A 16,685-nucleotide genomic window follows, 5' to 3' on the forward strand; every position below is an offset into this window, starting at 1 on the left:
GCACGCAAACTCAAAATATACAGCAGCAGGCGTCAGGGTCGAGATCGAACCCACGAGCTCCTGCATACCAGGCGAGGCAGATAACATCTCGCCAGCTGGGGTACCCCACTAACTGTGGTGAACAGGTTTAAACTGCTGGACGGACAGAGGTGGTGGTGGTTGTGGGGGATTGAAGAATCCTGCACCTTTGTTTCATCTTGCCGTGAGGAACTGGCAATCCCTCTGGCTTGCAAGTCCAGAGCGCTAACCAATAAACCGCTTCTGATATGTATATAATATATTAGAAATGACAGCGAAATGTATTTATCTAGAAAAGCCACAGGAGGTTAGGGCATTGTGATGCTTGGCCAATGCATAATACTGCAGTGCATGCGATATGTTTAATTAACCATCGTATGCACTTCATGTGTACCGCGGTGGACTGCTGCGAGATAAATGACTGCGGTGAAATTACATGTGAAAATATTTTCACGCGTACAAGGGGTTCTCCTTAGACTCTTAAAAATCACACCTAAAACCCCGTTCCCCCCACCCACCCCATCCCCTATAAAATGTACGTATTGCTTTTAAGAATTCCAACATATGATATTTGGATAGTGGATAATAGCTGAAGGATGACTGTATGGTGATCTCTGGGTGGTGATGGACGGTGATAACGGTCGTCTTGGTGGACGGTGATGATAGTCGATGGCGGAACCGGTGATTGGGGCGGTGGGGTAAATTGGGAAAATTAACAATGCACCCGCTCAACAATTGAAAATCGAGTTTCGCTGCCATGATACGTGCAATGAATCGTGTGCGTTGGAATCAATTGTTTGTGAGTTGTGCAAAGTAAGCACAGGATAATCTAAGGGCAGGTCAATCGATCAATAATGTAAAAACTCACAGCCAACAGGTTCAAGTGTAGCTAAAGCGCAGAATTAAACTTCGTGGCAGAAAATAAGTCGGCGAAAGGTTCTTGTGTGCTTACGATTCAAATGACCAGTTGAACAACATGAACATTATGGGGGTGGGGGGTGTTGGTGAACCGTTAACATGCACAGCGCTCACGTGCATGCTGGCGATGGTGCCTTGTTAGTGTAAGGCAACTACGACGATAATTAATTTAAAAAAAACATTATAATTTTAACAGGTAAGGCCCACTGAGCGATGTGTCTCCTTTTCAGAAACGAAACGACCTGACTATCGCAAATGATAGCTCAACGAAGTGGCTCATCATGTAGAAATGTGTGGCAGTCAAATACTCTAAGCGCATGACGCCGATTCTACACGTGGAGGGGAAAAACCGGAGGACCCGGAGAAGAATCCACACGACCACGGGGGGAAAGAGAGAGAGACAAGCACACTTCAAATACGCAACAGGCCTCAGGCTCGGGATCGAACCCACGACCTCCTGCACACCAGGCGAGGTGGTTAACATCTCCGAGCCACCGTGGCCGGTTGTGCCGCAACATCTCTCTCGACGAGCTTCACGGAGTTTTTACCACGCGGTGTCCGACGTTCTGCTCCACGTGCTGGGCTAATTCTTCAGCAACCGAACCGAAGAGGAGGCGGAGGGAGAAGAATAATAAGAGGCTCCGAGCCCCGTGCGAGACAGCGTGCGGTTGACACTGCGGGGGTCGTGACCCAACAACAACAACAACGCTGGATATACAGACGCCTCGACTTGCGCGAACGACTCACCGCGATCGTCTCGTCCGTGATGTGCTTGTCAGTCTTGGCAGCCGCGCATTGCCTCATCCGCTGCAGGAACGCCTGCCAACGACGCAGAGACACAGAGACGGGAGTCGGCGTGGAGCGAGCGAGAGCCGAGCCATGCACACAGCAGCAGCAGCGGCAGCAGCGGTGGCAGGAGCGGCAGTTGCCGGAACAACCCTCATCCAAACACAACAGCCCAGGGTACAGTTTTAAAGCAACAGAGAGCCCGCATTACTTCTGCCCTTCGTAATAAGTACTTCATATGAACATGAGCAATTGTTGTAATGCTTTGTTTTTAAATCTCAGTGGCCTTCTTTCTTAATACACCTTCAGTAATGCACAGACGAGGGTTTCAGGGTAAGCGAAAGTCGGAGCGACGCATGTTAGCATTTGTCGATGCATTCAGATGGCCTCTGCCTTTGCACACATGGTGTGCAGAGCGTGCACGCTTGCACGATTGTAGACACACACACGCACGCACGTGCAATGACAACAGACGGAAAATGACTCGTATAAAGATCGTTGAACGATGCAGACAAAAGTGTGTAAATGCTTAGCCATCATAAAGTAACACCGTTACCACAGAACCGTGCGTTCAGACAATGATTGGCACATCAGCTTTCTGTTGAGCACCTATAGCAGACACAAGTATACATATAGTGCATTACAATTAGATGGACAATCACAGCCGTGTGTTAATCCACTGCTGGATGAAGGCAATCCGATGCGTTTTGGTCATTGGTGATTTTGACCATACTTCACCAAGCTTATGAGTACGAGTTGATAAAGGGAAGACCTACTGCTCGGTTATCACTCGCCGCTGGCGTTAGCCGTTAGAGGGAATCGAACTCAGGTGACTGGGCTCAAAGCGCATTGTGCTAACCACTGCACCACCGCTCTACCCTCGCAGTATATCGATGTGCATACATGTGGTGCATGTGTGTTAATTTTGGGTGTGATGATGCAAGCATTAGATATTGATTATTCCGCTCGCTACACGAGCAATAAGTCATGTGTTTAAGAATCAATGTTTTTTTCTGTTCGTAAGGGTTGTATGTCACATGGTAATGTGACCTCTGCAGTGACTCAAGGTGCTCCAATTTACCACAATGTTAAAAAGGGAATTGATTATTCATCAAATCATGACCCTGCATCGTGGAGGATTGAATCATTACACCTTTAGCATAACTATCATTCAGAAGATAAAACATTCAGGCCATTTTCATTTTCCCTTTTGGATGAAGTCCTTTCCATGCCACGTTAATCATGGCAGTTTTTTTTTTTAGCCATACTTCACCACGCTGGTCAGTGCAGGTTCACGGAGGTCAGGACTGGTCCTGCTGTAACTCACCATCGGGGTTAGCCGTGGCTGGGAATCAAACCCGGGTGACAGCGGCTCACAGCTCAGCGTGCTAACCACTGCACCACCACTCCCCCCCCCCTTCCCCCCCCCATAGATGATAAAGGGAGTGCCAAAACCCCATTTGAACGATCCCACAAACGACACGGTTCCAGTAATAAAAGCAGACATTAAATAAACATCTCGAGTATAATGTACTAACTGCGAATAGACGGAGCAGATGTAGGCTCACATCTGCCGAATAATAGTCCTTACATGACCCCGAATCTCGGGAGATTTCGGTTTCGGTGATGTAGTTTTGTGAGTGTACATTCGTTTTTCTCAAGAGTAGAAGCGAGGATTGTTTTTGTTTTGCTACTCTGCAGTTTAGGGAACACAGCGTCTCTATCCACAAACGTCACCGCCTCTCGTCATGTTCCCTGAAGCCCGACCCTGACAGAAAACAGACCCTTTGAGCACTGGCAGAACCATCCGAGTCTGCCACAGGTTCTGACTTAAGTTATTATTTCCACTGGAGCGGGCAGTGTGAAATATAGTACACCACACTTCATAGATAAGATCTGCTTAGGCACTAGACTTCCACCCCCCACTCTCTCCTTCTTTCTGGTCTGCCCGTCGCGTGAACCCACGATCTTGGGAGGGGAGAGAGAGATGCTCGCTGCGTGGACACGGCCCCCCCCACCCTCCTTCCTAAACGGCAATGATTTACGATGAACCCCAAGAGCCGCTCATCAATCCATCAATCGGTTGCGGAATTTCCTTGAGGAACAGACACGGGTGCACGTGCGCTTCGATATTACGCAATACACGTCACCTTCACTTTGTGCGGGTGGGGGGGGTGTTTTTGTTTAAGGCGTGTTGCGTAGATTCCTGACAACAACAACAATCACGACAGAGTTATTTTGCCTAAAGTGAACATATCTCTAAAAGGTGGCGTTTCAGGCCATTGCTTTCTCTCAGCTAAGAGGAGGGACTATTGGCCGAAACGTCATCTATTATAGATTATATATATACACACACACGCATGTTTCCTTTTTGGCAGTGTTGACAAATGTGTTGAAATGTTGTTGCTTGCGCTCACGCACCACTCGCAATGCAGCATAACCAAATAAACAGCATACGTTTAGAAATCACCACCACTCGCTACAAATATTACATTTTGACTTAAGACGTTCGTGACGGCAAATAATTCATATTCTTTGGTTCTTTCGGTAAAGTCACGTAGATAGAAAAAATAATAAAAATAAAGTGAATATTAATAAAGTGAAATAAAGTGAATATTCACTTTATTAAATATTCACTTTATTTGTATTATTATTTCTATCTACGTGACTTTACCGAAAGAACCAACGAATACAAATATTAAATTATGCTGGGCCCGTGGATGCATTTGTGGATTTGCCCCAAAAACACATCGGAGAGCTACACTGGGGCACAAGCGCGCAAAACCTACGAAGCGTCGGTTTGCTGCCGCTAGATTGTGTTGAGCTTAAAGTGCACACGTTCACGATTTCCCCACGTAATAATGTTTTGATATAAATATTTTTTGAAAGTTACAGCTCTTTGTTAACTCTAGGCCTCTCCATTCCAAGTGAGTCGTAGGGGGTGGGGGGCTGCTTGCCCATACTTCACCATGCTGGTCAGGGTCCATTGGTTAAAGGGTAGCCAGGACCTATTTAAGATATCACTTACACACCGATGTTAGCCATGGTCGAGAATCACTCAGTTTTCCGGGTACAAATCATAACTTTCAATCCACTGTATGACCGCTCATCCCCCTAATAATTTGTAAATGTGACTTTAAAAAAAGACTTATGCTAATTTAAAATGTTAATTCAATCGTGTGTTTAATTACATTCACTTTAAAGGTCTTTAGAGTTCAGGACCTCATCGCTTGCTGACGTTTCGTCAACGCGGGGTCTCTCTCTGTCCGGGCGAATTGATGTTTCATTTGCTAGAATCAAGGATCCACGTGCTGACAATAATCACCACCCCCCCATGGTGTGTCCCCATCACCACCACCCCCTCCCCCCCCATGGTGCAAGAGAGAGAGAGAGATGTTGGGGTGCTACAGTCTCCTCAAATGCCCCCCTCAACCCGAGGCTTCCGTCAACACGGATGAACGGACCTCGATTCAGTATAGCGGCAAAATTGCTTCAACATTTCAATTTATCCTGGAATAAACCCCCATCGACCCCGGGGCGTCACGGCGACCGATTTAACTTCCATGTTAACACGCTCAAGCGCCTTCTCGCAAATTTTTTTTTTCATACATCTCATTAATTTACTTATTTCCTAATTAATGCTCAGTTGGCCTCCGGCTGCTTCGTGCAAAAAATGCAATCGACAAAGAGTAAATCAATGGAGGTGCACTCCACTGGGTCACGGGGGCCACGGGCACGAGAGCGTGCTGGGTTTTGAAGGCAAAGGGTCGGGACCGAAGCGTTTTTTTTTGGGGGGGAGATTCAAGTTTCAAGTTTCATTTATTAGGTATAGCCCTGTGAGCCATTCGGCTCTTGAATCGGGTGCAACCGCAACAAACAAAAAAACAAAAACATGAACAAGAAAACATCTTAAAGTGACTTTGTGCAAACAGAAAATCCAAGAAAGGAGATGACGATCGTTATCGCGAGTGACCAATTTTAGTTTTTGTTGTGTGTGTGGCTTCGGCTGAAAACGTGAGCCGCAGCACCGCCCTCCTGAATTCGGAGGCTTGGTTCCGCTGAAGCCCGCTATGATCGCCATGACTCGCACGCGTCCCCGATTGGCTGCTGCTTTGTTAGTTACTCGCTGAAAGTGGGTCACAGCCAGAGGTCGCAACCGGGTACCCGATACCCGTACCCTACCCGATACCCGTACCCTACCCGATACCCGTTTGCGACCCTGGTGCGGCCGGGTACGAGTACAGGTAAGGAATCAAAACCCGTTTGCGACCTCTGGTCACAGCCTCCCCCGCAACACAGAGCGACACACAAACAAACACACAGGAAGGGACCGTGTTGGCAGGTGTGGGCACAACAATAACAACAGCAAGCGCCACGCAATTTGACATCATGAACACTGCCTGAGAACACAACAACAAAAAATCGATAGCTAAAAACACGCACATTTCTGTAATAATGCAGCGTTGATGATTAACCTATGGGCTATATTAGGTGTTGACCAATAGTAGGGTTTAATTTCTTACTCTCTTTTTTCTGTAACGTTGCTAGGCTGGCCTGGAGTGTGGATTGTCGGCATAAGGCACTACCACTAGATACAAAGCATTTCGATGCTGAATAATCTTTAATTTTGTACCAAATACAGTATTTCTAGAATCCTATGAAGAGGTTTATAAATGAGGACAGAAGAGGGCCAACATTCTGAATCGAGCAGTAATGTTAGCAGCGGAAGGGAATTCTCCGGATATGTTATTGGCTTTGAGAGGATGGTTTTCTAGAACAACGTTTGCTTGGTCTGGACATACATATTTTTAATTACTTGCCATAAAATTATTTTATATTACGTGTAATTTTCTTCGTAGTTATGTCAATCGTGATCAGAGAGCTTTGGCAACCGATTAGCACCAGCAATACCCTCTCTACGGATAAACAATATCAGCTCTTGACTTTACAACGCAGGCGATTAACACAGATCAGTGACTGAGAAGTGGACAAAAAAAACGAAGCGTCTCTCCGACTCTGTTTGTAGAGTCTTGCTTGAGATATTTGGCTGAATACTGGGAAGGCAATCCCCCACACAAGCGGATGACTCTCGGGCAAGTGCCGACAATTGGAGTCGTAGATTAAAACCACGTACTTGGAGGCCCGCGAGCGAGTGGGAATCCATCATTTAAAAGACACATATGTATGTTTGAACTTCTTTCGCACCGTGTGTAGCCATCAGTGCTAATCGAAGGTGCGGGGGAAGGGCAATAAAGTAAACACGAAAAGCAATTCCAAAGAATTTACGGCAATATGTAAAGTAAATGTAATAAATTATTTAAACGTCGTGGTGTAAATGTTTAGCTTTTCAAGGACCCGAAATCCATACAGCATGAGATTATATATATAGAAAGACAAAGATACCCTTATATAGCCGTTGGGGCAAGTGATGTTAGCGAGCACATATTAAAAGGCTGTTACGGTGCATGGGATGGTGGTGTGTGGCACGGTCACCACCGCCTTTGCCTCCCCCCATGCTAACGGTTTGCACACCGCACTCAGTGCTCTTTACCAATGCAGTGAAGCACACTGCAAAACAGCGAAGATTGGCACATTTTTGTAATTATTTAATATTGAATCCAATTAAGTTAAAGTGTATTGTGTTTAACTAGGTGAGGACTCACGTGACCAGCATGAGTCTCAATTGTAAGAATGACCTGACATTTTTCCAAAAGTCACCTGACCACCATGACCTGAAATTTCAGAATCAAAACACACGCAAAAAAACCTGCACGTATGAAAATTGTTGTAAAAAAACTATTTCAAGCAGGCCTTTGTCAATACGCCGATGGACGAGGGCTAAAACAAAGTTTGGTTGGTCATACTTCACCATGCCGGTCAGTCAAATCTGTTAATGACGAGTTGGCACATACGCCGCTGCGGCTTGCAACGGCCCTCGTCTATGGCAGAGGAGGAGGGCCCATTGCCCATAACGTTGACGAACGTTCACGTACCTTAACCTTCGACGAAGAGCAGTGGCGGTGTTATCGACGGATACATTTATACGTTTGCTGAAGCAGCAGCGATTTATTTTGGCATCTACCGAACACGCGTGAGAATGAATAATTGTTAAAGTCAATGAGACGACTGCAGGTTAGCTGCGGTCACAACACAGGGCAATTACCCTCCTCCACCAAGCCCCAACCACTCTCCCCGCCCCCCCCCCCCAGAAACTCTCAAATCTTCAGACTCCTTTCCAGACACAGCCAAGCCGCCTGCCCAACCTCTCCCCAAACTAATTCATCTCCTCTACCCCCAGTGAGGCCCCCCCCTCCCCTTCCCCAACTCCCCCAGAGAATGCTTCAGTCAATGAGTGGTTGTTAAAACTAGCGATGGAAACTCATGACATGTCGTCTTGCATGCAAAAACAAAGAGAGGAGAGGGAAGAACAAAAAACCACACGAAGTACGGCAGAGAGAGCAGCATAGAGCGGGGGGAAATAAATCCCATTAAGGGCCTTTGCTTGGCAAAAAAAAAGCCACTGCCAGCACCAACAACAGCACACAGTTCATTAATTAATTAATCACATTCTACGCGTTCATTAATGCATGCACCCAACTTCAATTTACGAGTCCATTTGTTTATGATTTCTTATTAAAATCAAATTTAAGGAAATAAGTTGTGGGGAAGGTTTTTTTTTTGTTTTTTCGGGAAGGGGGGGGGCGGCGGGGGGATTTACCGACATGCAGGAGCTCGCAGGACAACTTTGGCTCCATTCACTCGACGTTTAAATTCGCTCCCGGTGAGCGCAAGCGGCACCTGATTTGATGGACAGCGTGACAGCGAACAAGGCCGGCGAGTCAAACGACGGCCAGGCAGGCGGCGAGAGGCAACAACACGCGTGAGCAAACGCGAATCAAAGCGGAGGTGCCATGGCAATGAATTTCAGAATCAGGATCATGAGTTTATTTTCCGTGTAAAAGCCCGTTGAGCTAAGAAGATCTTGTGCAAGGGCGTGCGCTCAGCGGACCCTCCCCTGCCCGCTGGTGCAGCAGCACTCATCAAGCAGTGGGTTGAGAATGGCCATTACGACAGAGTCACAGGTAAGGGCTAAAAGGTAAAGATTAAAAGGGTAATTCTAGATTTGAAGCTTTCGTGACTGCAAGGATACATATTCTTAGGTTTTTTCGGTAAAGTCACGTAGGTAAAAAATTAAAATTAATAAAAGTAAAATAAAAATAAAATAAAAATCACGACGTTTCGGAGGCAACACAAGCTTCTGTCTTCAGGTGGAACCGTCACAGCACGATTGCTGTATCAAGTGAGAGCTAATGAATGAACAACGAGAGAGAGAGAAAAATGTACATAACAGGAAAATGATGATCACAGAGAAAATAAATAAAAATAAGAAAATCCGTTTGGTCTCCATACCCCAGACCACAATTGCAACATTTCACCACTTTGTACTGTCTTCCTTCGCACTGATCGACTTAGGAATTCCCTCCGATTGTCTCCTATCCCAAAGGCTCTTTATAACCATTTTCAATAAAAAAAGTATTAACCTTTATTGAGTACAACTTTTACAGTGCTTTTTGTTACTGGCCACTTGGCCATTGCGACCATTTGAACCTGTGCTTAGCATTACAAAAAAAAACGATGGATGGATGGAAAAATTGCTACATTCTCACCTGGATTCAAGGTCAAGAGGTCATCATGGCAATGCCATCACTTCCTTCCTTCTGATATATCTTGCAGCTGTTGCAAAGTCAATATTCAACCTGCATAGTCTGTTCTAACGGTGTCTCACCATCTGGCTTAATGCTCCTCGTACACAAAAACAATATTACAACTCTCTTACACTTAAAAAACCTTTTTTTTTATCCCTCCCAGTTAGTGTTTAATGGACATTTGGATTCAGTGCTTGGACAATGTGAACGCAGGTGCCTGTGAATGGAACCTCTAGTTTATATATATATTTTCATTTTGTATTAATTAATACTCTAATTCTGTATACTGCTGTTTTTGGTTATTAAGGCTAAGTCTACCTGTGAAACTTTCGGGGTCCCAGGTATCCCCTGAGAAGATGCCCTCTTCGTCTCAATGGGCTCTCACGTGATGATAAATAAAGTCTACCCACCTATCCAATGTCTCCCTCCCGCCTTGGTGACCTGGGGCCTCTGGGTGCCCACACCGACGCCCATCTAAATAGCCGTGCAGCACACGTCAAACACCCCCCCCCCCACCCACCGCAACCTCCCGAATTACATCCGCGTCGCTGCCTTCAATCACACGTTGCTGCGGCGAAAACTGAGCTCGAAAAATACAGGTCAGAGGTCGTCGATTTTGATCTCCCGGGCATGGCGGGTTGAAGCAAGTTTCTGAGATCGCCCCACCTCTGCGCAACGCAGCAGCGTGCATGGGTGCACCGCAGTTCGTTGATTGGCAGGCCGCGCGTGGTGGGTTAAAAGGGTGGGCACTCTAACCTCTTCCAGGGTTGCCTGTGTGGCAAAGAAGAGTAGGGCAAAATAGCCTTTAGAGGGCTTCTCTAGAGCTCCTTCTAGTGGCAGTCCTTCTGCCAGCACTTGCATTGAGTAAGCAATTGCAGGGCTGCACCTTTACCGTCACCTCTTTCAACCGCAAACTTTCAAGTTTGCGTACCCCGCCACCACTATGAAATTCCTAGCATCCTCAGCGTTCAGCATGCCCTTGGGTTATCCCCAACATTATTTTCCATAATCCAAGCCGTGCAAACCCTCCCAACGATGTAGCTTTTTTCCCCGTGTCCAGCGATGTTATTCTTTCACGCCAGGTGTCAATTGGGAACGTCGATTTGGTTAAAAATAAAATTTGCACCGTGCGTGAGCGATGATTGATAGGCAAAAGGAAAGGTAGACCGTTGGAGGGTCACGGGACCAGCATTTGAAAAGCACTCGCGGCAACCCATGGGGCCGGCCAGATTTCACCGGGTTTATTCGATCCCTGATCCTTCGGTTTCCTCTGGGGGGAACTCACAACAGCACGTGGCAACTTCTGTACACTCGCTGCGCTATAAATTCATTGAAATGCAACTTTGGCTTTTGGATACAAGGAAAGATTAACGGTGGGGGGCGGCGGGGAGACGGCGGGTGAGGGGGGGTGAGGGGCGGAGATCGGATTTAATTTAATCGAGTCAAAGAGGCATCTTGCAAGGGAAAAATGCCTTGGAAAATATTTATATATGATAAGTTTGATAACAGTGTACCTAATCAGGCAATACGCCGAATTTTTTCTCTCTCACATTTTTACTTAAATTTCCCCGCGGAGTTGGGGAATGAAGCGTGCCGCTTGCTTGAAATCGGTAAGAGGTCTGCCCAAGCAAACACAAAATACGAGCGAGTAACTTAACACGAACGCAGCCCAGGGTCGGGGAGGAGATTTTTTTTTGTTGGTGGTGGCGGTGGTAAAAAGCGGCAGACTGATAAAAGTGGGTTCCAATGCGAAGAGACAGCAGACCACGTCATCTGGAAAAGCTTAGCGGGATTTGAGGTGGACAGCAAAAGGGATTGACAAGGAGTTGCAACTGACGGTTTAGGCGACCGTTTATGCAAAAACGTTGATTGAGTAAAATTATTCCCTTTTTTCCCAAAGTGCACTGCGGCCGACACCTGGTAAGCACATGAGTGTAGTGCCTGAGGCTGACAAGGAAAGCTGGATCACCGAAAACCCAGGGACTGAACGTGGCTTACAGGGCAACAAGGTCCCACCATGACGAAGGGCGCATTGTAGACAGCCTCCGATCTCCGATGTTCTGCCTTAAAAATCGACGCCATTTTTCACATCACTTTTGGGTGCAAAAAGCAAATGTCCACGACGGATTGTGGCACTGTTGAAAAATCTCACCGGAGGAAGGTTTTTGTTTTGTTTTGTTCAAACATAGAGGCATATATGTATTGCGGCCAAATGCTGACGACGAAAAATGTAATTGTACGCAAACACAAAGGAGCGCAGCAGTTTGGCGTTGGTGTCATTTTACGCCGGCCATCCGTTGCCATATGTCAAGTGAGCTAGCAATCCATCTATCCCGTCCCATACAACAAACGGTATTCCATCCACCCAGGGTCGCCTCTGTTCAGAGTGCATCTATACAACAATCCATCAACTGGACTTCATCCAAAGGTCCATTACTGCGTTAAACAACCGATGGAAAACGAACACGCACGGACCGAGTATCTGATTTCAGTTTTCCAACGTTGCGAGTGAAACGAAAAAAAGCTCATCAGGTGACCTATTTTCCTTGAATGGACTAACGGCAAAAGGTCAAAATTATATGAGACCGTGGTTTATATATATGTGTGGCTCATGACCACACCCAACCCACACACACACACAAAAACAGCATTGGGTTAATCCTAATTTCTTTGGAATCCCCGAACATTTTCCAGACAAAAGTAAGTTTGCCTAATGTAGACATATAGTGTCTATGTTATTCACATCATAAAAAAACACTACAGGACAATCAAACGCTGTTCCATTAGGCAAAGCAATTCAGGGTGGTGTCTAATAAAGCAAAAAAATGTGCTCGCCGTGCATTTTAAAAGTGCTATTGTCATCGATGCCAGGAAAATTCCGAGAATGCATTGCATCAGTTTTGGCACAAACAAGCAAGTTGATCGTCATCTTGCCAAACGTCGGTGGTTTTAATGTTTACGGCCGTACAATCTACACAATCGTCGTGTTGAGTTTTTTTCATTTCACCAAATAATCCTGCGTGCTTTCTTCTGAAGCGACGGGACGTAACACGGGCGTGGCATTGCTCACAGGTTGCCTAACAGTTTGAATGTTTACCAAGAGCCTGAAATGAATTTGCGTCTCGATGTACTGCCATTGCAATGTGGAGCCCGAGTCAAGGGCAAACTTCGTTTTCTTTTCATTGGAAAAACAGGTTGGGTTGAATGAGCATCAACTGTGCCCTGCAGTACCTGTCAGTGTGGATCACCATCGCCATCATCATCAGCAGCCAGTGTCTATCCACTGCTGGACAGCCCAACCCCTTACGGTCCCGGGATGTCACGATCCATCTCGCTCCTGCACACGAGCCGACGCCATTGCTCCTTCTCTGCAGCGGGGGGAGGGGTCAACCGCTCGGGTCCATTCTGTCCTTTGGCTGCCATTCCCTAACCACTCTTGCCCACGGGCAATCGTCCCCTTCGAGCGATGTGTCCTGCCCCAGCCTCTGTTCTCCGTTCCACGTGCTCCGTGCTCCCTGCGTCTCGTTGTAATTTTAGCGGGGCCTTCGTCTCTGCTTAATTTCCCATACTTTTCAGTGTTTATTCTCTAATTTTGTTGTCGGCCAGTGGTGGCACAAGTGCATCAGTAAACTGAGAAAATAAATCCTAAGGAAGCCTCAAGACGCACAGGGGGGCCAAACTAATGAAAACATAGAAAGCTAACGCTAATTGAGCTCGGAAAAAAGTCAATTAATCGCTCATCTCTATGTTGTCTGCATCTCTTCTCCCATTTAACTCCATCTCTCTCCTCTATCTTGTCTGCCGTATATCTCTCCTCTGTCATCTCACGAGGAGTTTATTCGTTTGAAGTGGGAGGACCCCGAATAAAATTCTGCTTAGGGCCACCCCAATGGGCCATCACCACCACTGTTTCATTTATTATAATAGTTGTCAGCAATGTGTCCCTGAAATATTAATGTTCATGCACTCGCGTTGCACTGCAATGGCATGAATGTAAAGCTTTGTTGTGAGTTATTGAGCATTGTAATCTTGCAGCGAGGCACTCACAATTTTAAGCTTTTCGCATGAATCGCAAATCAGTGTCTGCACATAATCAGATGCCATTTCCCCCAGGGCTAGAACAGCTGTAGACTGAGCACCGCAGTGATTTTTGTTTTTATTTTATTTTCTACGTGACTTTACCGAAAAAACCTAAGAAGATGAGCACCGCAGCTCACCAGAGCCCGGGACACGGATGCGTTCAGGCAAACGGACTCTCCGCGAGAACAATAAATGCTTGCAAATGGGAAGCGATGTTGGCAAACAGAACTTGACCTCCCCGAAGTGAAAAAAAGACTGAGAAGAGGTACAGTTGCAATTATTTTAATACAAATGCATAACCAGTGATTGTACACATCACCATATATTTAAAACAATGCACGATAAAAATGTGGCCAAAAAGCACGCAGCCTCGGTGTGATTTGCAAAGAAACATCAAATTGTTCCAGAAATACTGCATCCGAATCCTCTAGTCTAAGGTTACCATCACATTATTTTTTTATGTGAACAACAATTTGCCTTAATTGATTTTGAATGAGACCTAAGACAAAATGAACAACAATGCAGTTCTTCGGGAACTGCTGATGCTGGCTGCGTAATGCACAATGGGTACGCAAGTTTAACACCGTAGGCCTTCGCGACCAATATTATTTAAGAACGAAGCTGGAGGATTTCTCCACAAATCTGGTTGTCGCCTGATGATGCTAGTTGTAATTACTGGCGAGACGTCGAACTAAAATTGTAAATGTTGTGGGTTTCCTCTTCAACGCTACTGTATTAGTAATGAATTGAGAAGTTATGTTTCCGTCACAAACCTTACTAATTGGCTGTGTCGGGTAGTGGCGGGTTTAACACACATTTATATTTACGCGATCTACCCCAACAAACCTCTATTACAGACAATTGGTACGTGCACTTTGTACACGTTCCTGTGAGTATAGTTTTAAACGTACGCTTCATCGTCCAGAAATATTTTCCATTTTGTTCTCGTCACTGACGGATTTCACGATCACCGCATATTCTAAATCCCTGAGACCTTGGTTCAATTCACGGTCACGATGGCACAAGAATAAGTGACCATTTGGTACATGGCTTTGGCCCTGGCATCCCCTAGGTTCGATCAGAATAAAACAAGTACCGTAAACGAGCGCATGAAGAAACACCATCTCAAGGACCAGGACAAACGTGACGAGGCACACAGGGTTCCAGTAAACCATGCCATCACGTGGCATAGCAAACTTAACAGGTGCTCGCAAATGCAACTTGCCAATAAACAAATTCAGCTTAAAGAAAAATCAAGAAAACTGCCTAGCCCGGCGTGCACATTACAGTTGGAATTTAACATCAAATTCGCGTGTGCATCTAAAATGGCCCAAAACGCAAACAACTGCAGATCGTGTGAGATTTTTCACACAGGCGTGAATTGGCTATTCGCTTGCGTGCACACTTGTTCGTGATCGTGCGTGCACGCACACCTTGCAACGGCACTTGAAAGGATCTAACGTAAAGATGTCGTGGTTGATTGATGATCCACAGCACTCACCAATTCACTCCAGTCGTTCTTGCTCGTCGGCGGTCAGTCGCCCCCCCCTCCCCAGATTGACCATTCTATCGCTACTACAATGCTCACTGTTCACGTGAACAGACTTCACTCACATTGAGCGCTCGGTCTTCTGGCCATCAAACGCAGCGTTCAACCACCACCACCACCACCGTGGGGGAGTCGTGGTCCTCCAATGGAGAGGGAACGGCACTGTGAAATTCCCGTCACTGGTTCGGGACGACCACTGGAAATGCCATATTAAATCGCTCGCTCGAGCAGGGAGGCGCTTTGCTTTGACGTTATAAAGTGTGTCAACTTTCGATATACGAGTTTCGATTTAAAGCTTTCGTGACTGCAGGGATTCATCTTCTTGGTTCTTTCGGTAAAGTCACGTAGAAGGGAAATAATAAAAGAATAATTTTTTTTATGTTGTATATGTATTATTTTATTATTTCCCTTCTACGTGACTTTACCGAAAGAACCAAGAATAAGTGTGTCAACGATACCACTGACACGTGCAATGGACCTGTCTGCGTGGAGGTGAGAGTTAGATTCCTGCAGTTGCTGACGAATTGCCGTTGCGAGTTGCCTAAATATTTCGTGTGATTTTTTTAAAGCAGCTGCGAGAAGGGAGGCTCTTTGGAATGAGCAATTGCCCTCGCCTCCGATTAGCAAGCACGGTTGGCTACGTACGCTGCGAAAGAAATTCAAACACACATACATCCATAAAAGAGTAGGCCTACGTGTCCCTAACCTACCACACTGCCCGTTTCATGTCATCCACACTGTGATCCACCACCACCACCACCACAATGCACGTGACAGCACTTCTACACTTGGCAATTCGATGTCTTTTCCCGAGCTCCTTTTCAAATTTATCGGGCACGTAATCCGTTACCTATTACAACATTAATAATTGTGCCATTTTGCTGCTGGACACTTGGCATGTTTGGGTTTTTTGGGCCTCTGCTCGGCCTACGTGTTCTGCTCGGCCTACGTGTTAAACTCTGCTCAGCGGTTGCAAATTCTGTTTTTTTTGTTCACGTGTGGGAGTGTGCGTGCGTGCGTGCATATAAGTCATGCACGCGTCTCCATGAATGTAAGTCACGAGCGAGCATGACGGGGGGGGGGGCACGCACACATGCGCGCTGGGCGTACATAAAGCGCAGCGGGGGGGGTGGGGGAGAGACCCGGCGGCATTGATTTGTTGCCTACGGAGGCAAACTCCCTCGCGGGCAGCCGACGGCATTACAATCACCCTTAGCCCTGCGCCACAAGCTCCCTCTCAACACACGGGGGGGCCACGTTCGCTCGCCCAGCCCCCCAACACACCGCCCGGACTTATTTAACATCCAGCCCACGGATCGCCATCGATGTAACAACTTTTTTGCTCTACCCCCCCAACCAACATCTTTCACCCGATCTTACTCTGCCCCCTCCGGTTGCGCCAGCGACGGTCACGCCCGGAGACGCAAAAAAACCCCAACCCGCGTTAAAGAGAATGGGCCCGCAGAAGCGGATGTCACAGAACAACACCTCAGGGAGCCCTTCAAGAAGGACTCTTGGGCCCACACGCAACGGAAGACGGCACTGGTCACACTCGCTCCGCATACGAGAGTGATATTTTAATTAGGGGCCGTCCATAAATGACGTCATGCACCTAGGGGGGTGGGGTG

The 16,685-nt window shown here is 46.6% G+C and overlaps 1 protein-coding gene across 5 annotated transcripts in view; it reads right to left on the bottom strand.

The window, feature by feature from the left end:
- LOC144724950 (phosphatidylinositol 3,4,5-trisphosphate-dependent Rac exchanger 2 protein-like) overlaps nt 1-16,685 on the bottom strand; it is a 210,747-nt gene that overhangs the window by 177,227 nt on the left and 16,835 nt on the right. For all 5 annotated transcript variants that reach the window (XM_078604290.1, XM_078604292.1, XM_078604291.1 and 2 more), the window contains exon 3: nt 1,684-1,755. In XM_078604290.1, the coding sequence (XP_078460416.1) occupies nt 1,684-1,755 (72 nt within the window). The remainder of the gene's footprint in view (nt 1-1,683; nt 1,756-16,685) is intronic.

This window comes from Lampetra planeri, chromosome 22, assembly GCF_965212315.1.
Source record: "Lampetra planeri chromosome 22, kcLamPlan1.2.h2, whole genome shotgun sequence".
NCBI classification, from domain to species: Eukaryota; Metazoa; Chordata; class Hyperoartia; order Petromyzontiformes; family Petromyzontidae; genus Lampetra; species Lampetra planeri.